We start from the raw sequence: 26955 nt of genomic DNA on the forward strand, positions 1-26955 counted from the left end.
TCTTGATGTTATATTCGATGAGAAATTATCTTTGAGGTTTTTTAAAATCGGTGAAGCAACGAACTCCGAGTTATATTTATCTTTTAGTACGCCTAAAGAGAGTGTGATATTCCAAAATTGAACATTCGTATTTGTATCAAAGTCTAATTACTAGTGAAAAGATTTTTTGTTGTATTGTTTAGGGCTGTGCGGCCAATTTTTTCCACGACGAATTGGATGATTGTCAGAAAAAGGCAGTTAGAGTTGGCATTATTGGAGATTTCAAACGTATCGGGCAACTTATAAAGGACAGTGATCAACGCATTTTTGACGAATTTATAAACATTGGAACAGCCCATCCACTACAAATGTTTCTACCAAAAAAAATTGTTTTTGCTTGTAAATGGCAACCAAAAACTCCGTCGGTAACAAGGGCAAAGACGGAATTGAATCTTTTAATTTTTTCAAACAGCTTCCTCAAAAAACGTAATTTGTCTATTATTATGCTATAAAATATGAATGTCTATTCGTTTTATAAAGATTTTTTTCTTCTTCTCTAACTGCAATTGAAGATTTTGCAGATGCACTATGCATCTGTCAAGTGAAGATACCGCCCATTTATACAAAAGGAACAAAATTTTCTACTTTATTTGCCATCTAACCATGCGAATTATTGCTAAAAACTTGGGCAAGCTGGATGATGAAAAACCGAAGAGCATGAAAAAAACCTCTGATTTAGTAGAAGAAAGGCTTCTGGAAGATACGAAGCATACGTAGAACAATGTAAAAAAATACGCTGCTTTATAAAAAGAGTCAAAATAAAGGTCATAAACATGGTGAAAAAAACCTGATACAGGGGAAAGCCAAACAACCAGAGAAACCAAAAAGAGATGCTTTGTCTGTGAGTTGGTAAGAGATACCTCTCCCTCTTTCTCTCTCTCTCACTCTCTGTGTGTGTGATTCTGTGAACCCGGGTCGAGGTTTGGATGAACAACACGTAAGATTAGCGGTGAATAGCGTTGAAAATTTCTTTCACCACATTGCGGCTGCATTTTTTAGCGTTGAATGCGTTAAGTTTTTGTAGTTTTTAGCGGTTAAACATAGTTTTTTTTTCAAATCATTCACCTGATTTTTTAACAAAAAGAAACCGCCTTACACGGGTTCAAACCTCTGATCTCTACATGACAACAACTTTATATTCCACTGCGCCATCTGTCACTTACGTCAATGATATTTCATGAGAATTTAAGATTAGCATAAATCAGAGGAACTACAGCAGTCAAAAATCTTGATGTTATATTCGATGAGAAATTATCTTTGAGGTTTTTTAAAATCGGTGAAGCAACGAACTCCGAGTTATATTTATCTTTTAGTACGCCTAAAGAGAGTGTGATATTCCAAAATTGAACATTCGTATTTGTATCAAAGTCTAATTACTAGTGAAAAGATTTTTTGTTGTATTGTTTAGGGCTGTGCGGCCAATTTTTTCCACGACGAATTGGATGATTGTCAGAAAAAGGCAATTAGAGTTGGCATTATTGGAGATTTCAAACGTATCGGGCAACTTATAAAGGACAGTGATCAACGCATTTTTGACGAATTTATAAACATTGGAACAGCCCATCCACTACAAATGTTTCTACCAAAAAAAATTGTATTTGCTTGTAAATGGTGATCAAAAACTCCGTCGGTAACAAAGGCAAAGACGGAATTGAAACTTTTAATTTTTCCAAACAGCTTCCTCAAAAAACGTAATTTGTCTATTATTATGCTATAAAATATGAATGTCTATTCGTTTTATAAGGATTTTTTTCTTCTTCTCTAATTGCAATTGAAGATTTTGCAGATGCACTATGCATCTGTCAAGTGAAGATACCGCCCATTTATACAAAAAGGAACAAAGTTTTCTACTTTATTTGCCCTCTAACCATGCGAATTATTGCTTAAAAATTGGGCAAGCTAGATGATGAAAAACCGAAGAACATGAAAAAATCTCTGATCTAGTAGATTAAAGGCTCCTGGAAGATATGAAGCATATGTAGAACAACATAAAAAAAACGCTTCTTTATTTAAAAAAATCGAAATAAAGCTCATACACTTGATGAAAAAAACCTGATACAGGGGACACCCAAACAACCAGAGAAACCAAAAAGAGATGCCTCTGTCTGTGAGTCGGTAAGAGATACCTTTCTCTCTCTCTCTCTCTGTGATTCTGTGAACCCGGGTCGAGGTTTGGATGAAAATAAAGAAAAATTAGCGGTGAATAGCCTTGAAATCTTCTTTCACTGCAAAGCGGCTGCATCTTTTAGCGTTGAATGAGTTTAATTTTTGTAGATTTAGCGGTGAAAAAATTTTTTTTCAGTTCATTCACCTGATTTTTTATCCAAAAAGAAACCCTCTTACACGGGTTCAAACCTCTGATCTCTACATGGCAACAACTTTTTATTCCACTGCGCCATCTGTCACTTACGTCAATGATATTTCATGTGAATTTAAGAAGAGCATAAATCAAAGAAACTACAGCAGTCAAAATTCTTGATGTTATATTCGATGAGAAATTAACTTTGAGGTTATTAAAAATCGGTGAAGCAACGAACTCCGAGTTATAATTATCTTTTAGTACGCCTAAAGAGAGTGTGATATTCCAAAATTGAACATTCGTATTTGTATCAAAGTCTAATTACTAGTGAAAAGATTTTTTGTTGTATTGTTTAGGGCGGTGCGGCCAATTTTTTCCACGACGAATTGGATGATTGTCAGAAAAAGGCAGTTAGAGTTGGCATTATTGGAGATTTCAAACGTATCGGGCAACTTATAAAGGACAGCGATCAACGCATTTTTGACGAATTTATAAACATTGGAACAGCCCATCCACTACAAATGTTTCTACCAAAAAAAATTGTATTTGCTTGTAAATGGTGATCAAAAACTCCGTCGGTAACAAAGGCAAAGACGGAATTGAAACTTTTAATTTTTCCAAACAGCTTCCTCAAAAAACGTAATTTGTCTATTATTATGCTATAAAATATGAATGTCTATTCGTTTTATAAGGATTTTTTTCTTCTTCTCTAATTGCAATTGAAGTTTTTGCAGATGCACTATGCATCTGTCAAGTGAAGATACCGCCCATTTATACAAAAGGAACAAAGTTTTCTACTTTTTTTGCCCTCTAACCATGCGAATTATTGCTTAAAAACTGGGCAAGCTGGATGATGAAAAACCGAAGAGCATGAAAAAATCTCTGATCTAGTAGATTAAAGGCTCCTGGAAGATATGAAGCATATGTAGAACAACATAAAAAAACGCTTCTTTATAAAAAAAATCGAAATAAAGCTCATACACTTGATGAAAAAAACCTGGTACAGGGGACACCCAAACAACCAGAGAAACCAAAAAGAGATGCCTCTGTCTGTGAGTCGGTAAGAGATACCTTTCTCTCTCTCTCTGTGATTCTGTGAACCCGGGTCGAGGTTTGGATGAAAATAAAGAAAAATTAGCGGTGAATAGCCTTGAAATCTTCTTTCACTGCAAAGCGGCTGCATCTTTTAGCGTTGAATGAGTTTAATTTTTGTAGTTTTTAGCGGTGAAAATTTTTTTTTCAGTTCATTCACCTGATTTTTTAACCAAAAAGAAACCGCCTTACACGGGTTCAAACCTCTGATCTCTACATGGCAACAACTTTTTATTCCACTGCGCCATCTGTCACTTACGTCAATGATATTTCAGGTGAATTTAAGAAGAGCATAAATCAAAGAAACTACAGCAGTCAAAATTTCTGATGTTATATTCGATGAGAAATTAACTTTGAGGTTATTAAAAATCGGTGAAGCAACGAACTCTGAGTTATATTTATCTTTTAGTACGCCTAAAGAGAGTGTGATATTCCAAAATTGAACATTCGTATTTGTATCAAAGACTAATTACTAGTGAAAAGATTTTTTGTTGTATTGTTGAGGGCGGTGCGGCCGATTGTTTCCACGACGAATTGGATGATTGTCAGAAAAAGGCAGTTAGATTTGGCATTATTGGAGATTTCAAACGTATCGGGCAACTTATAAAGGACAGTGATCAACGCATGTTTGACGAATTTATAAACATTGGAACAACCCATCCACCACAAATGTTTCTACCGAAAAAATTGTATTTGCTTGTGAATGGCGACCAAAAACTCCGTCGGTAACAAAGGCAAAGACGGAATTGAAACTTTTAATTTTTTAAACAGCCTCCTCAAAAAACGTAATTTGTCTATTCTTATGCTATAAAATATGAATGTCTATTCGTTTTATAAGGATTTTTTTCTTCTTCTCTAATTGCAATTGAAGATTTTGCAGATGCACTATGCATCTGTCAAGTGAAGATACCGCCCATTTATACAAAAGGAACAAAGTTTTCTACTTTATTTGCCCTCTAACCATGCGAATTATTGCTTAAAAATTGGGCAAGCTGGATGATGAAAAACCGAAGAGCATGAAAAAATCTCTGATCTAGTAGATTAAAGGCTCCTGGAAGATATGAAGCATATGTAGAACAACATAAAAAAACGCTTCTTTATAAAAAAAATCGAAATAAAGCTCATACACTTGATGAAAAAAACCTGATGCAGGGGACGCGGGGACACCCAAACAACCAGAGAAACCAAAAAGAGATGCCTCTGTCTGTGAGTCGGTAAGAGATACCTTTCTCTCTCTCTCTCTGTGATTCTGTGAACCCGGGTCGAGGTTTGGATGAAAATAAAGAAAAATTAGAGGTGAATAGCCTTGAAATCTTCTTTCACTGCAAAGCGGCTGCATCTTTTAGCGTTGAATGAGTTTAATTTTTGTAGTTTTTAGCGGTGAAAAATTTTTTTTTTTCAGTTCATTCACCTGATTTTTTAACCAAAAAGAAACCGCCTTACACGGGTTCAAACCTCTGATCTCTACATGGCAACAACTTTTTATTCCACTGCGCCATCTGTCACTTACGTCAATGATATTTCATGTGAATTTAAGATTAGCATAAATCAGAAGAACTACAGCAGTCAAAAATCTTGATGTTATATTCGATGAGAAATTATCTTTGAGGTTATTAAAAATCGGTGAAGCAACGAACTCCGAGTTATAATTATCTTTTAGTACGCCTAAAGAGAGTGTGATTTTCCAAAATTGAACATTCGTATTTGTATCAAAGTCTAATTACTAGTGAAAAGATTTTTTGTTGTATTGTTTAGGGCGGTGCGGCCAATTTTTTCCACGACGAATTGGATGATTGTCAGAAAAAGGCAGTTAGAGTTGGCATTATTGGAGATTTCAAACGTATCGGGCAACTTATAAAGGACAGTGATCAACGCATTTTTGACGAATTTATAAACATTGGAACAGCCCATCAACTACAAATGTTTCTACCAAAAAAAATTGTATTTGCTTGTTAATGGCGACCAAAAACTCCGTCGGTAACAAAGGCAAAGACGGAATTGAAACTTTTAATTTTTCCAAACAGCTTCCTCAAAAAACGTATTTTGTCTATTATTATGCTATAAAATACGAATGTCTATTCGTTTTATAAGGATTTTTTTCTTCTTCTCTAATTGCAATTGAAGATTTTGCAGATGCACTATGCATCTGTCAAGTGAAGATACCGCCCATTTATACAAAAGGAACAAAGTTTTCTACTTTATTTGCCCTCTAACCATGCGAATTATTGCTTAAAAATTGGGCAAGCTGGATGATGAAAAACCGAAGAGCATGAAAAAATCTCTGATCTAGTAGATTAAAGGCTCCTGGAAGATATGAAGCATATGTAGAACAACATAAAAAAAACGCTTCTTTATAAAAAAAATCGAAATAAAGCTCATACACTTGATGAAAAAAACCTGAAATAGGGGACACCCAAACAACCAGAGAAACCAAAAAGAGATGCCTCTGTCTGTGAGTCGGTAAGAGATACCTTTCTCTCTCTCTCTCTCTCTCTCTCTCTGATTCTGTGAACCCGGGTCGAGGTTTGGATGAAAATAAAGAAAAATTAGCGGTGAATAGCCTTGAAATCTTCTTTCACTGCAAAGCGGCTGCATCTTTTAGCGTTGAATGAGTTTAATTTTTGTAGTTTTTAACGGTGAAAAAAATTTTTTTTTCAGTTCATTCACCTGATTTTTTAACCAAAAAGAAACCGCCTTACACGGGTTCAAACCTCTGATCTCTACATGGCAACAACTTTTTATTCCACTGCGCCATCTGTCACTTACGTCAATGATATTTCATGTGAATTTAAGAAGAGCATAAATCAAAGAAACTACAGCAGTCAAAATTCTTGATGTTATATTCGATGAGAAATTAACTTTGATGTTATTGAAAATCGGTGAAGCACCGAACAACGAGTTGTATTTATCTGTTTTACGCCTAAAGAGACTGTGATATTCCAAAATTGAACATTCGTATTTGTATCAAAGTCTAATTACAAGTGAACAGACTTTTTGTTGTAGTGTTTGGGGTGGTGTGGCCTTTTATTTCCACGAAGAACTTGATGATTGTCAGAAAAGGGCAGTTAGAGTCGGCATGATTGGAGATCTCAATCGTATCTAGCAACCTATCAAAGACAGTGATCAACGCATTTTTGACGAAATGATGAACCTTGGAACAACCCATCCACTACAAATGTTCTTCAAAAACAAATTGTTTTTGCTTGTAAACGGCGAACAGAAACTCCCTCGGTAACAAAGGCAAGGACGGAATTGGAACTTTCAATTTTTCCAAACAGTTTGCTCAAAAAACATAATTGATCAATTAATATGCTATAAAATTTGAATGTCTATTCATATTATAATGAGTTTTTCATTTTTTTCTTCTTTAATTGCAATTGAAGATTTTGCAGATGCACTATGCATCTGTCAAGTGGAGAGATACCGCCCATTTATACAAAAGGAACAAAATTTATACAAAAGGAACAAAATTATTTACCATCTAACCATGACAATTATTGCTGAAAACTTGGTCAAACTAGATGATGAAAAACCAAAGAACATGAAAAAATCTCTGATCTAGTAGATGAAAAGCTCCTGGAAGATATGAAGCATACGTAGAACAACACAAAAAAATATACGCTGCTTTAACAAAAAAGTTAAAATAAAGGTCATGAACATGGTGAAAAAAACTGGTACAGGGGACCCCCAAACAAACAGAGAAACCAAAAAGAGATGCCTCTGTCTGTGAGTTGGTAAGAGATACCTCTCTCTCTCTCTCTCTCTCTCTCTCTCTCTCTCTCTCTCTCTCTCTCTCTCTCTCTCTCTCTCTCTCTCTCTCTCCTCTCCTCTCCTCTCCTCTCCTCTCCTCTCCTCTCCTCTCCTCTCCTCTCCTCTCGCTCTCTCCTCTCCTCTCCTCTCCTCTCGCTCTCTCCTCTCCTCTCCTCTCCTCTCCTCTCGCTCTCTCCTCTCCTCTCCTCTCCTCTCCTCTCGCTCTCTCCTCTCCTCTCCTCTCCTCTCCTCTCGCTCTCTCCTCTCCTCTCCTCTCGCTCTCTCCTCTCGCTCTCTCCTCTCCTCTCCTCTCGCTCTCTCCTCTCGCTCTCTCCTCTCCTCTCCTCTCGCTCTCTCCTCTCGCTCTCTCCTCTCCTCTCCTCTCGCTCTCTCCTCTCGCTCTCTCCTCTCCTCTCGCTCTCGCTCTCTCCTCTCGCTCTCTCCTCTCGCTCTCTCCTCTCCTCTCCTCTCGCTCTCTCCTCTCGCTCTCTCCTCTCCTCTCCTCTCGCTCTCCCCTCTCGCTCTCTCCTCTCCTCTCCTCTCGCTCTCCCCTCTCGCTCTCTCCTCTCCTCTCCTCTCCTCTCCTCTCGCTCTCTCCTCTCCTCTCCTCTCCTCTCCTCTCGCTCTCTCCTCTCCTCTCCTCTCGCTCTCTCCTCTCGCTCTCTCCTCTCCTCTCCTCTCGCTCTCTCCTCTCGCTCTCTCCTCTCCTCTCGCTCTCGCTCTCTCCTCTCGCTCTCTCCTCTCGCTCTCTCCTCTCCTCTCCTCTCGCTCTCTCCTCTCGCTCTCTCCTCTCCTCTCCTCTCGCTCTCCCCTCTCGCTCTCTCCTCTCCTCTCCTCTCGCTCTCTCCTCTCCTCTCCTCTCCTCTCCTCTCGCTCTCTCCTCTCCTCTCCTCTCCTCTCCTCTCGCTCTCTCCTCTCCTCTCCTCTCGCTCTCTCCTCTCGCTCTCTCCTCTCCTCTCCTCTCGCTCTCCCCTCTCGCTCTCTCCTCTCCTCTCCTCTCGCTCTCTCCTCTCGCTCTCTCCTCTCCTCTCCTCTCGCTCTCTCCTCTCGCTCTCTCCTCTCCTCTCGCTCTCGCTCTCTCCTCTCGCTCTCTCCTCTCGCTCTCTCCTCTCCTCTCCTCTCGCTCTCTCCTCTCGCTCTCTCCTCTCCTCTCCTCTCGCTCTCCCCTCTCGCTCTCTCCTCTCCTCTCCTCTCGCTCTCCCCTCTCGCTCTCTCCTCTCCTCTCCTCTCGCTCTCTCCTCTCCTCTCCTCTCGCTCTCTCCTCTCGCTCTCTCCTCTCCTCTCCTCTCGCTCTCTCCTCTCGCTCTCTCCTCTCCTCTCGCTCTCTCCTCTCCTCTCCTCTCCTCTCGCTCTCTCCTCTCCTCTCGCTCTCTCCTCTCCTCTCCTCTCCTCTCCTCTCGCTCTCTCCTCTCCTCTCCTCTCCTCTCCTCTCGCTCTCTCCTCTCCTCTCCTCTCGCTCTCTCCTCTCGCTCTCTCCTCTCCTCTCCTCTCGCTCTCTCCTCTCGCTCTCTCCTCTCCTCTCCTCTCGCTCTCTCCTCTCGCTCTCTCCTCTCCTCTCCTCTCGCTCTCTCCTCTCGCTCTCTCCTCTCCTCTCGCTCTCGCTCTCTCCTCTCGCTCTCTCCTCTCGCTCTCTCCTCTCCTCTCCTCTCGCTCTCTCCTCTCGCTCTCTCCTCTCCTCTCCTCTCGCTCTCCCCTCTCGCTCTCTCCTCTCCTCTCGCTCTCCCCTCTCGCTCTCTCCTCTCCTCTCCTCTCGCTCTCTCCTCTCCTCTCCTCTCGCTCTCTCCTCTCGCTCTCTCCTCTCCTCTCGCTCTCTCCTCTCGCTCTCTCCTCTCCTCTCGCTCTCTCCTCTCCTCTCCTCTCGCTCTCTCCTCTCCTCTCGCTCTCTCCTCTCCTCTCCTCTCCTCTCGCTCTCGGTTCGAGGTTTTGATGAAAAAAATGTAAGATTAGCGGTGAATAGCGTTTGAAACTTCTATTAGCAATGAATGCGTTAAATTTTTGTAGTTTTTAACGCTGAAAAATATCTTTTCAACGCATTCACCGGATTTTTTAACGAAAAAGAAAATGCCTTACACGAGTTCAAACCTCTGATCTCCTACATGGCAACAATATTTCATTCCACTTGGCTATCTGAGACTTACGTCAATGATATTTCATGTGAATATAAGATAAGCGTCGAATTTAGCAGTGAATATTTGTAAGATTTAAAAATTTAGTGGTAAATTTTTATTTTGCCGCATCCTGGATTATTTTTCACCGCATAAGCGGCGAATAAAAATTTTTCACCGCTTTTTTTCACCGCATTCATTGCATTGACCGCAAATTTTATTCAAATTCATTACAAATCTTACATTTTTAGCGATTGTTAGCGGTGACGCCTTGACGCGGGAAGTGAACGCCATTGAAGTTACATTCTGCCAATCATAGTAATGAGGACGTTATCAAGGAAAATAAAATTCTATAGAAATGACGTGATTTGGTTACTAAAACATGACACAGAAAATGCTAAACTCTGAATATTGCATCTTTAAAATGAGCGCCTGAAAGTTGAAGTAGACTGGAAGAAAACTGAATCAACTTATCTAAGATACCAAAATGTCTTGCAAATTGCAAAAACATATTTAGTCAACATAAAAATTTCATTTTAAGCAAAAACACAAATTAGCACTTTTTCTTTGACAGCCCGCCTTCAGTAGGCAAATGCTGATATTAAAAAATTGACTACCGATAAAAATTACTCCACGTAAAGTTTCTAAGTTAAAAGCTTGAAGAATTTGCCTAACCCGTCCGCGGTTATGATTAAAAAGGGGTACTCAATCTAAACCCGTCAAGAAAAAGTTGACTTACAAAACGAGTTTTTCACTCTATGTACTCAACCAAGAAAATCTTTCGATGTACCAGATCTGAAAAGTGAGAATTCGAGACAACACTCGCGAGTTTTGACGTTTTCAGAAACCAGAAATCAGAACTTCTGCTTTGCCTCAAGCATCAATGTCAAAAGGCCCAAATGGCTATTCACCTATTTTCTTTCGAAAAATCGCTTTACATTTGAGCAAATACTCGCAAAAATTAATTAAGAACCTCAAAGAGCACCAAAAAATTTCTAAGCTTTTTAAGATAGCGTTATTATCTCCGTTACACAAAAATGGAGACAAACGGCTGGTTGAAATTTACCGACCAATTTTTCTTCTGAATTTAATCAGCAATGTATTTGAGAAATGCTTGTATCGAGCACTCTACAATCGCTTTAACAAGTACTTCACGAGGCATCAACATAATTTTGTCCGGCGAAGGTCAGTCATAACAAACATGTTATGAATTCTCCAGAGGATCTATGAAGCTGTAGATAGGAACTCCACTGATGAAGTGTTAGCCTTCTACATATATTTCAGCAAAACCTTCAACAAAATTCATATCAGTATTTGGTTTCACAGAATTGCTGCTATGGAGTCGAAGGATGCTTCTTGGGTGTCCTGGTTGACAACCCAAAGAACAGGTAGCTGTATGTGACATCTGATGTTTGATGTTAATAGTTCTATAAATCTGGATGCAACTAGTGGGGTACCACAAGGACCCCTCCTCGATCCACTGCTATTATTCATCGTCATTATAAATCAACCAGACGTTCTCAAATTTACCTCAAGAACTTAGCAATTTGCAGATCAGATATTGAAGTACATAATGACATAACTGCGACAGTTTAATGAGTCTCGCAAAACAAAATGTAATTGGCTGTTAACAATTGTGCTAAACTTATATTCAGAGAAAAAAATTACTGTTATTTCCACGGAGATCCTATTCAGACCCAAAAAAATAAAGGACTTGAGAATCATCATAATCAAGAATCTGAACCGGTCAGCGCACATAACCTTGAGTCTCAAGAAAGCCAACAAGATCATGTACTCTATAAAGCGAAATGTTGTTTACACAGTAAACATGCAGATCAAGCTATCAAGCTTAAAAAATAGATTGCTTATTTTGCCTGTCCTGCTTCATAGATTCATTAGAGCAACTACTTGTAATGGATGCAGTTCCATCTATTTTGGCCAAACTAGACCACAGAGTTTCGGAGCATCAAAAAAAAAGGTTTCCATGTGGGACATCACCCTATTGAATGTGTACGTTCGCGATAGCTGTTTACTATGTAAATAAAGGATTGAATTAAATATTGAATTGAATGTCTTTTGAATCAAGAGAAATTAGTAGCTAAACAAAGCGAGTGAATTTTAAGCGGGAAAATTTGCGTGTGTTTACACAATTGAACAAAATCAGCCTTAGCGAGTAACATCAAAAGTCATTACATGCGTTGAGTAATTTATATGTTTATACATTGCCGCCCCCGTTGATGTCTGGCATCAAAAATAATATAAATGAAATATTACTTCAGATCATATGTCAGTTTTTGATAGCATCAACCGCTATTCAATCTTGTATCACAAAAAGAATCATATTTGGACCAAGTTTAGTCCTTGCGAAGTGAGGCTTGTAAGAATCCAACTTCCAGTTGTAAAGTCTTCCCGTGTCCGGGTGCACAGGTACCGAAAGTGTGCTCGTGGGAAGGACGGCAGGCGGGATCGAGTTGGCTCCTTTCTGCAGGACCATTTTCCAGAGCTTCTGGATTGAGGTTAGCTTGTGTTGATTGGTATCTTTCTGAGTTTTACTATGGGTCTGTTTGAGAATTTGCCATTTCCTGTTTTTATTTTGGCTACTCTGACCAAATTGTCATTTCCTGTATATGTTTCATGCACAATTCCCAGACGCCATGATAAGGGAGGACTGTTGTCATCTGTGATGTACACTAAATCTCCTTTTGTCAGGTTTTGCTTTTCGGCCATGTTTTTTGACCTGGTCTGCAACTGGGATAAATATTCAGTTGTCCATTTCTTCCAAAATTCTGCTATGAGTTTCTGCAAGTATTGAAAGCGCTTATTTGGATCTTCCTCATCTTTTGTTTTTGGGATTGGGGAAACAACCAAAGGCAATTGATGATTATGAAAGCCGGTTAATAGCATAGCAGGGTTTAAGGGATAACTGTCTTTTGCATCATCTGAGACAACTGTGAGTGGTCTCGAGTTAAGTACAGCTTCGACTTGGCATAGCATTGTATACACTTCATCCAAATAGAGGTTAGCTGTTGTTCCGATTGTTTTGAACAGCAGAAGCTTCATCGATTTGACTCCTGCTTCCCATAGTCCACCAAAATGTGAAGCTTTGGCTGGAATTGTTGACCAGTTGATGCCTAAATCTAAAACAGCTTGAGGTAAACAATCAGTTCCGTATTTCTCTCTCAGTATCTTTTTGAGTTTTATGAGATCATTCAATGATCCTATAAAGTTTGTACCATTGTCTGAAAATATGCGTGCTGGGCATCCTCGTCGAGAAATGAACCGTCTGATAGCTTTCATGCATTCCTGTGTATTCAGTGCCTTAGTGACATCCAAATGAATGGCTTTTGTAACGAAGCATACGAAGACTACCAAATAACATTTGGCTTCAGTCTTGTCACATCTGTAAGGCATTGGACCGGCGAAGTCTATGCCCACGTTACTGAATGGTGGAGCTGGGTTGACTCGTTCTTGTGGTAGGTCGCCTAAGAGTTGAGAGAGGTTACGGCCATTAAACCGAAAACATGTGATGCAGTTTCCAACTATAGACCTTGTCAGCGTTTTCACTCGAATTATCCAGAACTTCTGACGCGTATGAACAACTGTTGCGTTTACGCCTGAATGTAACACTCGCTGATGACTGTCAAGTACGATTAACCTCGAAAGATGATTTTTGTAAGGCAAAATTGATTGAAATTTGGCAGATTCATTCAAGCAATCTGCTGCTACTAGACGTCCACCAACCTTTAAAACTCTTTCCTCATCTATGAAGGGATAAAGTTGAAGGATTCTCGATTTTCGGCTTATGCTTTGGCTTTTCTGCAATTTGTCTATTTCATCAATATAGTTTTGCTTCTGCACATCTCTAACAAGCATATTTAATGCTTGTCGCTTGAATTCTTTTCTCTCGATTGGCTTTTTAAGCAAAATATAAGCAAACTTTAGAACTTGCTTTGCTACTCTTATTGCTTTGTCGAGACTTCCGTAACGTTCAATAGGGAATAATTGGTCGATATGGTGATTCGACTGCTCTATGTTTTGATCATTGAGCGGGTCGTTTTCCTCCCCCACAGGTTCGGGAATAGTGCCCGAATCTATTGTTAATATTTGGCTCCGCACTACTTCCTTCTTTACTTCTGTTGATTGAAGAATTTCTGGTTGTTTTGGGATAGTCAGCTTTCTATCAGAGAGCCATTGTGGGCCTTCCCACCACATTCTAAGGGATGAAAGCTGTTTTGCTGGCCCCGGGCGCGTAGTATGATCGGCCGGATTTTCTTCTGTCGGCACGTATCGCCATTTTTCTGGTTGAATTATTTGTTGGACTTTGGCCACACGGTTTGCTATGAATGTTGAGAATCTGCTAGGGGTAGAATTAATCCAAGCTAAGGCAACTGTTGAATCACTCCAAGCATATATTTCAGTTGTAAATCCATTTTGGTTTACCGTTGTCTGAACTGTTTGTATCATCTGCGCTCCTAGAACCATTGAGCACAGTTCAAGTCTCGGTATGCTGAGTGTTTTTCTGGGCGCTAATCTGGACTTGGAACATAGCAAGGTAGACTTGGTCTGAGATGCTCCCAGTGATCGGGCATATATAGCGGCTCCGCACGCTTTCTCAGAAGCATCGCAAAATAAGTGAAGTTGCATTTTTTCAATAGCGAAGTTGGCCACAAAGCGTGGTATACGTAGCTCAGATAGATGATGTAATCCAATCATCCAAGCTTTAAATTGGTCAGTTATGGTGGCCCAACATCATCATCCCATCCAATTTCATGTTCCCAAGTCATTTGGAAAAGAATTTTGCATTGAAGCGTTACTGGTGTTAGGAGACCGATAGGGTCAAATATTTTACCCATATTGCTAGATATTGCTCTTCTGGTGGTTATATGTACATTTTCAGGATAGGGCAAGTTGCTGTTAACTGAATCTATCAACATTCTGTTGTTAGATGAAGTAAAAGTTGATTTTTTACCTTCTTTATTTTGACCAGTTTTTTTATTCGGCTGCGGCTTTGGCGTTCTTTTGTCGAACATAGGTTTGTTGGACCTGGAATCTTTTTGATCGAAAAGTTTCGGGCATGGTTTAGTTTTCGAATGGTGTTGTTTTTCACTACCAAATTTTTCATTTTTTGCGAAAATTTTGTCCCCAAACGTGACCACTAATTTTTGTTTTTCGGTTTTTTGGTTTTCTGTGTTTGAGTAGTTATTTTCAGGTTCTGAAAGTTCGGATGACTTCGGGCAGCTATCAGTATCTGAGGCAACATCTCGGATATCGCCAATGGGCGTTTTTTGCAGATTTTTGTCGACACCAGTTTTGACCGTTTTTTCGCCTTTTTGTGGGATTTTTGATGTTTTTTCTTGATTAAACCCTGTTAAAAATTGCATTGAATTAATCGGGCAAACATGGGGAGTTGCATGATTAGAAGCGTGGGAGTCCAATAAATGGATTTCCTTTAGTTTTTTACAGTCAAGGTTGACCACTAATTGTGGAAAATCCGATTTTTGAAACTCGTCAAGTTCGACTGATGGACACTCAATAACTGTTTCTTCGTGTTCGGGCAGATTCATTGTAACAACGCTGCACTGAATTTTGGGTCTATTGAAATAGAAAGTGTCGGTTTTGGGCTGCCAGTTGAGACCGAGAGTTTTGATGGTGTGGTCATGTTCACCGATGAAAAGATCTTTATTTTCTTGTAGATCCGGGGAAATGGCTTCCATAACTTCATGTGAGTTGCTTGCCCACTTGCGAATAGACATCCCAATGAGTTCTAGAGTAGTTGTAATGTCCTTGAACAGGCCAATGACTTGCTCTTTTGTGTCACCGCCACCAAGAAGGTCATCAACATAAAATGAGTTGAGTAATGAATTTTTGCAATGAATTGATGGAGCATCTTTTGCTGTATCACGTAGTGCCCTGATAGCGTGGTATGAACTAGAAGAAACGCCGTATATGACTCGTGTCATACGGTACTTCTTCATTGGTTGCTTTTGACTACTTCGCCAATACATCTGATGAAAGTTACGGTCCTTTTCGTTTAGTTCGATTTGGCGGTACATTTTTGTGATATCACCTGATAAAGCAATGCGATGGAGACGAAATTGAATCAGTATCTCAAAAAGGTCGGGCTGCTGTTTTGGACCAACCAGGAGACAATCGTTGAGACTTCTTCCGTTCGTTGTTTTTGCTGATGCGTTGAAAACTGCTCTGCATTTTGTAGTCGTAGAGCTTGATTTCCATACTGCGTGATGTGGCATCACAAAGTGTTTCTCGGGTGGCAGATTATGGTCGCTTTCAGGCACTGGTTCTAAATGTCCTGTCTCAATCATCTCTTGAAAGAATTCTGTGTATTGAGTTTGGGCATCTGCGTTTCGTGAAAGCTTGTTTTCGTTAACCAAAAATTGTCTGAGCGCTTTTCGAGATGATTCTCCAATGTCGGGCAACCATTCCTGACTGTCTGGATCAAAAATGGCTTCATGTTGGTCAATTGGTAGTCGAATTTGAGGCCTTCCATTTTGGCCATATGTTGTTGTCGTGTCATAGTGATTAATGCAAACCAATTCTTTGGGAGTGAACATGGCTGGAGGAAGTGCTGGAACATCTTCGATTTCCCAAAATTTGGCAAAGGACTTGATTTCGTTGTCAAGGAGGCATATTGCATTCGACTTTACATCAGGTTTGTTTGCTGATTCTAGGTTAGCTAATCCTGAAACTGTCCAGCCTAGCGTAGTTTCTGTGAGGCATAAGGAACCTTGTTTCAGTATTCGTCCTTTTTTTATCTGTGTGTATGCAGAAATACCGAGTAGTATGTCTATTTCGCCTGGTTGCCAAAATTGATCATCAGCCAAATTATAATTGACCAAGTCTGCGTAGTCAGTCTCTGAAAGGGGCTGATTAGGATTTTCACTGGCTGTAATTGTCTTCAGCACTACGCAGTTGAGAGTAATATTTTCCCCTGTTTTGGGAATAATTTCAAGTTTGAGAGAACCGTCAACTGACATTGAGTCTTTCTGATTGACCCCTATGATTCTTTCATTGGAAGGTTTTGGTTCTAATCCCAGTGTCTTGCAGGCTTTTACTGTAACTGCATTGATATGAGCTCCTGTGTCTAACAATGCTCTTAGATTGTGTACTTGTTTGTTTCTACCAATTACTTGAACACGAGCAGTTGGTAAAATAGTCATTTGGGAAGATTTTTGAGTCAAATTACAAGCATGTGTGCCTGGTGTAGCATTGAAAGCCTCATGTAAAAATGTATGATGCTTACCCTGGCATGTTTTGCATCTAGACTGTGACGAACATTGGTCACTTTCGTGATTGAATCTCAAGCAATTTTGACAGGACTTACTGGCGGCTATGGCAGACTGCTTATCTTTTGCTGAAAGGCCCTTGAATTTTGAGCAAGCCCACGGCGCATGGCATTCCTTGCATTGAGTCACGACACACGGATGTTTGAAGCCTTGCTTCGATCGCTCATCCCGTCCAGTGACGTGCAGTTGTTTGGGGGGAATGGGATCGTTTAGCATTTCCATCGATCTTACCCTGTTGTCAAGAAAGGTCATCAGTTCGTCAAATTTGGGACATTCAGTGCCTTCATTTTTGAGTTCCCATGCTTTCTGAGAGTCGATATCCAATTTTGTGAAAAGAAGATAGTGCCACATGTCGTTATCAACTTGTCGGCCAAGTGAGTGAATCGACTGAGTTACTTCATTGAAAGTACTGTGTAGCAGACGGAGTTGGTACTTGCTTTCTCCTCTCACAGGCTTGAAATCAACAGCCCTAGCTTGCAATGTGCGTAGAATTATGCGATCGTTTTTGTATCGCTGCTCGAGTAGATTTCTTGCAGTCTCGTAGTTACTGTCAGTTGATGATAGGCTTTTTATTAGTTTTTCAGGGGGACCTGATAAGCAACTTTTCAGATAAACAAGTCGCTGGCTGTTTGACAATTTCGTGTTGAGGTGCACGGCTGTATCGAATTGATCGATAAAGGCTATCCAGTCAGTGAATTTGCCATCGAATTTGGGTAGCTGTATCTGTGGTAGCTTTGCAACATGCGGCTGGTGCTGTGTTGCATCTCCGAAAGACGTATTCATAGTCACGTTTTCGTCCACCTTTTCCAGCTCAAATTTGTCTATGGCTTTTCCCATTTGAAATAGTTTCTTGCGGACTACTGTGTGCTTGTCTTGAACCAGATCGAATTCTGTATCGTACTGATCGTCCTGCACTGTTTCCAAATAGGATTCGTCTAGTTGCTGTTGAATTTTGAAGCATTCAGTAGCTTCGGAGAGGGCCAATCTGAGCTCGTCTTCGTTAAATGGCTGGCTAAGTCTATCCCATTCATCAAAGATCTTGTTGAGCTGTCGTGAATTGGCACGCCTCCTTCTGGAACTTGTCTCTGTAGACGCTGCTTGGCTCATTTTGTCGGCGGACCAGAATAATGTACGTTCGCGATAGCTGTTTACTATGTAAATAAAGGATTGAATTAAATATTGAATTGAATGTCTTTTGAATCAAGAGAAATTAGTAGCTAAACAAAGCGAGTGAATTTTAAGCGGGAAAATTTGCGTGTGTTTACACAATTGAACAAAATCAGCCTTAGCGAGTAACATCAAAAGTCATTACATGCGTTGAGTAATTTATATGTTTATACAGAATGTTTTGGTACAGCGCATAATTTTGAATGGGAGAGCCTAGATGCAATTCGGAGGGGTTGAAAAACTAATGACGATATAAGCGATCTACATCAAAAAAATTGAAATCGCAACTAAATACGCGCGACGAGTACCGGGTGCGGGAACCGACAATGAAGTATTAGTTCAATTACAAAATTTGACTTTTGAATTTCAAAAATTGTTCTGGTACGCGTTAATTCGAAATTTTGTCAACCCGAACATGCACAGGATAACAACAGATAAAAATGAAAGTAAAAAAGCCTTTTCAGGAAAAGGAAGCAATACACGGGATTTTCAAAAACTCCGGAGTAAAGATAGAATTAGTTTTGCTGTGATAAATGTAAAAAAAATGTTGTAAATATGATTTTAGCTCAATTCTTAGAAATCAATAGTCTAAGACAAGTTTATACACTTTGTTTAGTTGATTTTATTTGATCTTTAAACCCAACGATGAACGCAATGTTCGAGAACGTTCGTTTTTTTTTCATTCAAATAATTTTTTTATTGAAATTTCTTCTCTGCTACTAAAGCTTCAAAAAAGAGCAGTCAAAGGGATAAGGGAACAATATGAAAACCAGTGACGAAATGGCTTAAAATTTCTGAATATACTGCATCTAACTATGAACATTCAGACGTTTGACCTACTGATCCTGTCAAAGCTAATAATCCATGAAGATAGAGAACTCATAGAAATACCTGCTCTCATTGAAAACCGAGGAAGAAGGCAAGATGTGTTTGAAGAAATAACGATCTGAGAAAGCGAGAAATGAGTTCATCCTACGAACAGTGAAAGTTGCAAACAGAATCAATTCCGAAATCGACTTCCTGAATGGTGCTGGACTGAAAGGCAGAATCTTAGAAGCAAGGTGGAAATTTCTGAAAAGCTTCTCGATTCAGAACGTCTGCACGAGGCAATACGCCTGAGTTTGTAACATGTGCAGAATTACCTGGAACAGATTGTAAGACAAATTTGTCTGGGAAATAACTCCTCTCAGCCAGCTGAAAATCTACAACAACTAGGAAGCTGCCCTTTTAATCGTTTAAAAACTAGTCAAGCCAGCTGGAACAAATCAACGAGCAGATTTTACTGAGTCAAAGTTACTTGGATTGTTTGAAGAAAAAGTAGATTGATTGTTAGAAAAGCAGTGGAAGAAAGTTGATTGGCTTTCTAACGTGATGAAATTCAATCTTAGGTGTATCTATCTATCGATATCGTTTTTTTTCTACCTAAATTGATAACCCTTGCATAGATCTAGTATTTTAGTCTCAAAGCTTTTAGTTTATTTGAATGCGCTTAATATCGCGCTAAACCAACTATACTGTTTCTTGTAAAGTTACTTACACAAAGCTTCTAATAACGCTCCGCACTCAGAAATACCATTGCTTTTACACGCACTTTTCGAAGAACAGAGCAGTCCATGAAGTTCCCCATACCAGAATTCTTGAATATCGGAATTTTTGTGAACATAAGAGTGGTTAGCTGTTTTCTAGAGGTACTAGTAAACTATTTTGAGAACTTGACTATATTGGGAAGCCTTTGTTATCGGCAGCTAGAAATCACACCAGGTGTTCCACAAGGGTTCTTTATAGGGAGTTTGTTTTGCATATTCTTAATTAACTTGCCTAAATATCTGATGTGCTCCAAGCCATTCGTCTTTGTGATTGATCTCACAATTTCAACTGTAGGAAAAAGCTTTTTTTTTAAAAAGTCCAAGACGTTCTTTTTGCACTTGAAAATTCAGTTGCTGTGAACTAAACAGAGTCGGCAGCAGATAATTGGATATCCCTAGTGTGAGGGATTTTATGTGAAAAATCTCAATGTGAAACTAATAGGGCAGTATCTAGGACATAAAAAGGGCGTCATGTATCGGGGATATTTCATGCGAATGATTTGTCATCAATTTCTCAGATTAAGGAAAGATTGAATCAGCGATAAAGGGTTTTGCTCATATTGAAAACTGATCGATTTGACACTGTACAAGTAATTGATGCTTCTTGTGCTTTTGTACGGTCTAAACAGCAATACCGCAGAGATGCAATTGCTAGAAAAATTGCAGAGGAGAGTTTTCAAACGGATGACAAGAAATGGTTCTCCTTAATATGGCCGCCAAATTTAACTTCTGAACATTTTGACCTGCCAATATTTATGCACCCCATTGTTGTGCTGGCGAGCGCGAAAACATCAATGAAACTTATAGTTGTATGCAGTTGCTTAGCCTACAATAAGAATATATAATGATTAAAATCTTTAAATTGCTGAGAACTCGAGCGGAAAAAGCGAGAATGGAGATTACGATTAACATAATTTTCGAATCACTGATGGCCTAGAATAACTTATCAACTTCAGAGAGGTTGGACTGAAAAAGGGAATTATTTATCTTAAATGGAGTTTTATATAAAAGTTTTCCAAAGAAACCTATGCACCTGGCAATTATTCAATGATTGCCAATATTGCGAATTATGTTGATATTATTTTAAAACAAATTGGGCTAAGGGAATCTCATCAGCCTAGCCAGATCTCTTCTGTTTGGGAACACCAGCTCATGGGGCATCTAACTTTGATGCCCGCAGGTGATGTCTTTTGGAATGACATTCTCACGCTTAACTTTTTGATTGAAACGTAATGCAAATACCTTCATTAGCTTTTAGCCGCTAGCGTATTTGCGGGCAGTTTGTAAAAGTGCAATTATAAGTGCAACGAACACGATTTCATTTTCCGTCTAATGTTTTTAGAAGTCAAAACGACCATAAGAGCTCTATTGAGGAAAACTAAATACATTATTTTGGAGCTGCTTAGAAAACCATATGGACCTATCACCACTGAGCTTTGATTTGAAGTGTCGTGTTCTTTGATTAATATAAAACATCGTTTTTTTTTAAAAAAAAAGACCGACTGATTACAATCCGAATTTTTGTTTGGATTGTAACAGTCCAATATTTTTGAATGTTATAGATAGTTTGTTGGTTAAAAAATCAAAAAATAATTGTTTTTGATAATCCTCGAGTAAAGTTAGCAAAAAATGACAAAATTTTAATTACAGAGCACTCTCAATGGAAGTGGAAGTAAGAGTAGCCCCCTTTTGAGTTTGCAAAGATTGTGTTAGTGATTTTTGGGTGTGTATTTCAGCTTTTACAAAATCTTTCATTTTGTCAAAAATAAAAATGCATTTTGTATATTTATTGAGTTTAAATTCGCAAAAAAACTGTCAAAATTATAAATCCAGAAGACTCTCCAAGCTAGTGGGTGTACAACTAGCTCAATTGTCAGCTTAAAAAGAATATGGACGCTGTTTTAGGGTATTTACTTCCAGCAAATTTAAAGCAAGTCAGCTTGAAAACCAATTTTGGTCCCAAAAAAGTAAAATTTTGAAAAATTTAGCATAAATTCTAGCCAACAAACTCGGACCGAACAATTCAGCAATCCTCCTCTATCTTTAGAGATAAAATTAATAACACTACAGTTAACAATTTGAACAAATTTTAGCAAAATTGACGAAAATTAGGTCAAAAATACCGAAAAAGTGAATAAAAACGGATAAAATACGTCTAATATTCACAAAACTTTACATCTCGATAACTGCCTATAAAAAGTGAAAATTGAAAAAATCTTTTTTATTCCATATTTTACACTGGTTGGGGGGCTTTTTTTTATGATAGCACTCACAACTCTCTTCGATTAATTTATCGATCGGTCAAATTTGACTGAACAAAAAAAACCCATTTGAGTTCATAGTTCCTCCCCCCTCAAGAGGGGTCGGAACAAGAATATCGACAAAGAAATTGGAAAAAGAAAATATTTTTCCGATCATACTTTCCTGCATAGGAGCGCACAGACGTCTGCAAAGCGCACTATGAGGCACCTAACAATTAAAATCTCTCATAGAAAAGACATAACTAAAATCTCAGAAAGAAAAGACATAACTAAAATCTCAAAGTAAAGACGCAATAATGCATTCGCAGGAAATACCTACGCAGAGCAATTATAAGTCTTAGAGCCTTGGCTCTCAACGTGTGTGATAATACCTGTACTGTGTTGCGGGCGGGAGGAATGACTTGACACAATTAGTTTAGTATTAATTCAACGCTTTGAGGCTAGTGCTAGAGCCTAGCATCTTGCTGTACTTTTAAAGTAAGTGGCGTTTTTGCTGTAAATTTGTATACACTGATGTGATGTATCATAGTGGGGGGGCGCTGTTCCGTCAATTGGGTGGAATGCCTTTAATGACTGAGTTTTATGCCACACCCGCCTTTTACGACTGAGTTTTTGTAGTCAAGGCTTAAGTGTGTTTTTAGCCTTGAAACGTGTCTCAGTTCATTCATTCGACCCATGTCCACCAAACGCGAATGTTATGTTGCCTCTCTGTCCCACGAACAGACTTGTGGGAGGCTCATTCCACCTATGATACTATCCCTAGCATATTGATGTAAGTTTCAAAATAGAATGTGTTCTTGCCATAAATTTAAATACGCTGCTGTAATGTTTCATATTGGGGGCTTACTGTTCCGTCCGTTGGGTGGATCATGCCCCCTTTTTTAGTCGATTGAGTTGGAAACTGAAGATACCTATGTTTTTATACTTTTTCAGGGTGTTGTTTATTGACAGAAATGAAGCGTTTGTTATGAGATTATTGCGAAAATGGAAAAAAGTTCGACAAGTGCTTTCTGCCTGCAAACGAAGTATATACTGGATAGGGGTCACTTCTCTATTAGTTTCTATTGGGCTGGCTCTTAATGCGTACTTTTATAACTATTGGACAAAAGGAACAGTAGCTCTTAATATCCAACATGTGGTGACATCTGAATTAATAAATGATTTACTGCCGCCCTTTTTACATCCGTTGTACACATTGTATATCGACAATTTTCCTGCTGCAATATCGAAAGTGGAGAAAACTGAAAAACCAATCACAGTGCACCTAGTGCCTTTTTCACATACAGACCCTGGTTGGTTGAGATCAACGGATACGTACTTCAATGGTTATGTGAAGAAAATACTTGATACTGTTGTTGATGAGCTATCAAAGTCAAGCGATGTTAAATTTATTTGGACAGAGTTAATTTTCCTGAAACGGTGGTATAGCAATATCAAAAATTCGCGGCGAACGCTTTTACTCAATCTAATAAATGAAGGCAGGTTTGAAATTACTTATCCTGGTTATGTCATGCAAGATGAATCACTGCCTAGTTTGGAACAGACGGTGACTAATTTTCTAACTGGAGCAGTTTGGCTCAAGAATAATTTCAACTATTCAGTTACGAGTTCATTCGTGGCTGATGCTTTTGGAGCTACTAGCAGCTGTGCTTACATGCAATCGCTATTTAATGTGTCCAATATTTTGATTCAGCGTGTTAATTATAGGGTTAAAGAGCTACTTTCTGAGAATAGGCAATTGGAATTTCACTGGCAAACTAGTCATAGATCAAATCATGAAATAATGACATCTATCAGTCCCTTTAAATTATATTCTATGCCATATTCTTGTGGACCAGAGCCTCGCAAATGCTGCGCATTTGATTTCTGGAGAGAAACTAAAGGGGACTGCGAGTTCAATTATCCTTGGGAGAAGCGCTTAAATCCCACCGATGTGCTCAAATCACTGGAAGCGTATATTCACATTCTAGCAGAGCAATACCGACTTAAAAACAGCCTATTCAGGACAACACATGTTTTAGTTTTACTTGGTGACGACTTTAGATACTACGATCCATTTGTCTGGTCTCAACAGATAGATGCGTACAGGTCAATCATTGAGTTATTTCGAAAACGATCAGAGTTCAAAATAAGCGCCCGATTTTCTACGCTCTCCGAGTACTTCAGCGAAGTCCAAAAAGAAATCGATTCTACCAAGCTAATGACGTTTCGAGGGGATTTTGTACCTTACACGGATCGATGGAGTGAGTTTTGGAGTGGTTACTACACTACTCGACCATTCTTAAAAGAATTGGGCAATGAAGTCAGTAGGCTAAACAGAGTTTTGGAAGCATTGATACTTTTCTGCCAACCAGATGTTTTTGTTAACTGCCCATCTGTAAAGCAGAACTTAGTGAAAATAGAGTACGACAGAGATATTATCTTAAATTTTCTTCATCACGATATAATAACGGGAACATCGCGAGAGTATGTAACCGAAAATTTCAATCAAAAACTGAGGACAGTCAAGTATGACCTGGAGAAAATCCTCATCGCAGCTTTACTTCACGATCACCTCAAAATAAACCTAAACATCCAGAAAAACTTGGATTCGTATTACATTCCTGTTTTCGTTTTGATCAATGACAACAATGCGCGCTTCTCGGGATATGTTCAATTACCGATCCCAATGTTACCAGGAAGATGTTACAAGCTCAAGACATTCTCTGGGAACCAATGGACAGATATGGAGTTTGTACAACTTGCAGAAAGTTTGGTTATTTTTATTGACATTCAGGCGTTTTCTGTTGTCTTTGTTAGATATTACGAAGTTTTGGAACCTTGTTTAAAATTATTTCATAGAGCTCAAAAATTGGTTACATTATCGAGTGAGCGCTTTGTCTGGTCTTTAACGAAAGAATCTAATAAGCTGCGGTTTGCTCATAGCGATGTGTGGTTAAATTTTAAGTTCGAAACTTTTGGAACTTATACAACCAAGCCAATATATTACATTTCAAATCCTAGTGGTGCTTATACTTTCACATATGATGGATCGCGTAGCAAAGTCGAACCGAAATGTCACGATGAAGTGCATCTTCAAAGCTCTTTGCTGGATTCGTTTGATGTAAAGTGCGATTTTGTTTCTTGGTCTGCCAATTTGTATCATTCAGAATCAGCTTTGTCAGGCCGTGCTGCGGAGTTGATCATTCACAGTAACATAAAACCTTTTTTCTCCGATGTTGAGTTTGCGATCGTTTTCGAAAGTAATTTAAAAACAGATTTTGAGTTCTACACTGATTCGAATGGAATGTTTCCGGTGAAAAGAAAGTATCGAAAAAAACTTAGCTTACCAGGAAATGTGTACCCAATATCGCAGTATGTTCAAATTACAGACGGCAGTACATGGCTGACAATAGTAACAGATTATGCTCATGGAGTAACTTCCACAAAAAGGGGGGAAATAGTTCTGTTTCTGGATAGAATACATTATCATGATGATTGGCGTGGTTTGAGTGAAGGAATCACGGATAATGTTAATGTGCAGTCGAAGATTTGGATTTCAATATCTGACAATCAAGCTGATGGTTCTTGGCTGGCACACTATTTGCGACGTCGTCCTGTAGTTTTATCAAGCTTTCTGGACAACAAATTTGCAGAATTTTCGACCAAGTTTAACAAACAATCTGTAAGTTTTGCTGAGGGAAGTAAGATTTTTGATGCGGGAACTCCGAGCGAAGTGCAAGCACGTGGGTGCAAGTATGCGTTGATTCAGCCGTGGACTGATTTGCAAAATATGTCATCATATCTGGTGCTTCAAAAGCGCCCGGAGTGGCGAAACCCTATCGATACTCATTCTTGCATGTTAATGATAAAAGAAAATGCAATTACTAATCAGGAGCTGTCAATTGACATCACAGAGGGCGTAAATTTAACAAGCTTATTAGATTATGAACTACAAATTCTTAAAGTGAAATCATGACTGAAGATAAGATTTCTATTTTTCTTTGATCAATTAGTTTTCCCCCAAAAAATAATTTTGATAATTAAAATAGCAATGATCTGCTAAAATAGCAATAAATCAATGCAAAAAAATCCAACTTGTTTAAAACAGTTTTTCAGCCGTATTGGGGTACTGCTCTGAATTTAACTTTCATTTGCAAGTTTTAATTATTTTTGAAGCTTCCATCAAACATGCCATTTATGAGTAACAGAGAAGAGTAGTATAAAAAGCTGACTAGAACCACACCGGGGGGGGGGGGGGGGACATTATGTATTAAGATAGGGAATGCAGAAATTGTCCCCCTAGGGGGGACACTTAGGGGGACATTTAACGCAAATTCGCAGTAAATGTCCCCCTAAGTGCCCCCCTAGGGGACAATTTCTGCATTCCCTATCTTAATACATAATGTCCCCCCCCCCCGGTTGTGGTTCTGATCAGCTCCTATTTTTTTTTCTGAAAAAAAATTGTATTTCACAAAAATTTGTTGTTTTTGTCTCTAAAAGATGTGAACTAGTTTGAAACATGTTCTGTGAGTAAAAAAAAGTAGTCGGAAACACCTTTTTCGAAAATTGAATTTTTTGTCCCATCGGGGACAATAACTTATAAAATCTTTTGAAAAATGGGGCCTAAAAAATTTTCCTTGATTTTTTGGCTTTAATCAATGTGAAATGTTGTCAAACATGTTTTGTTAGTGAAAAAAAATGTCGGAAACACTTTTTTCGAAAAATGAAATTTTTGTTCCATAGGTGGACAATAACTTGTTATTTTTTTTGAAAAATGGGGTCTAAAAAATTTTTGTCAATTTTTTGGCTTTAATCAATGTGGAATATTGTGAAACATGTTTTGTGAGTGAAAAAAGTTGTCGGAAACACTTTTTTCGAAAAATGAAATTTTGGTCCCATAGGGGGACAATAACTTGTAAAAAATTTTGCAAAATGGGGCCTAAAAAATTTTCCTTGATTTTTTGGCTTTAATCAATCTGAAATGTTGTGAAACATGTTTTGTGAGTGAAAAAAGTTGTCTGAAACACTTTTTTTCGAAAATCGAAATTTTGGTCCCATAGGGGGAAAATAACTTGTAAAAATTTTTGCAAATAGGGGTCTAAAAATTTTTGTCAATTTTTTGGCTTTAATCAATGTCAAATGTTATGAAAATGGGGTCCAAAACTTTTCAGCGCTATTTCACTTTTAATCAATATGAGAAGTTGTGAAACACGTTTGGTGTGATAAACACCAACATTCATCTTACCACCACACCCCAAACACTCCGCTAGCCAATTACAATTACCACAAACATACACACAATGCATGCATACTTACATACATATATACATACATACATACATACATACATACATACATTCATACATACAT

General features: G+C 38.7%; 2 protein-coding genes across 3 annotated transcripts; one reads left to right on the forward strand and one right to left on the reverse strand.

The window, feature by feature from the left end:
* The first annotated feature begins 9409 nt into the window (after positions 1 to 9409).
* On the forward strand, positions 9410 to 25743 carry LOC142334558 (alpha-mannosidase 2-like). 2 transcript variants are annotated; one of them, XM_075382681.1, is made up of 3 exons: positions 9410 to 10673; positions 22245 to 22375; positions 22537 to 25743. In XM_075382681.1, exons 2-3 carry the CDS (start codon positions 22296 to 22298, stop codon positions 25559 to 25561), a joined length of 3105 nt encoding a protein of 1034 aa, XP_075238796.1. In that variant the 5' UTR covers positions 9410 to 10673; positions 22245 to 22295; the 3' UTR covers positions 25562 to 25743. The 2 variants fall into 2 exon arrangements, with proteins under 2 accessions (XP_075238796.1, XP_075238797.1); XM_075382682.1 differs by lacking the exon at positions 9410 to 10673 and adding an exon at positions 11549 to 11801.
* On the reverse strand, positions 11803 to 17696 carry LOC142334948 (uncharacterized). The gene is made up of 2 exons (XM_075383277.1): positions 14747 to 17696; positions 11803 to 12767 (listed from the first exon to the last, which is right to left on the reverse strand). The coding sequence occupies exons 1-2, from the start codon at positions 17694 to 17696 to the stop codon at positions 11803 to 11805; spliced, it is 3915 nt and encodes a 1304-aa protein (XP_075239392.1).
* Positions 25744 to 26955: the final 1212 nt, after the last annotated feature.

Source organism: Convolutriloba macropyga, chromosome 2, assembly GCF_964194025.1.
Source record: "Convolutriloba macropyga chromosome 2, txConMacr16.3, whole genome shotgun sequence".
NCBI lineage: Eukaryota > Metazoa > Xenacoelomorpha > Acoela > Convolutidae > Convolutriloba > Convolutriloba macropyga.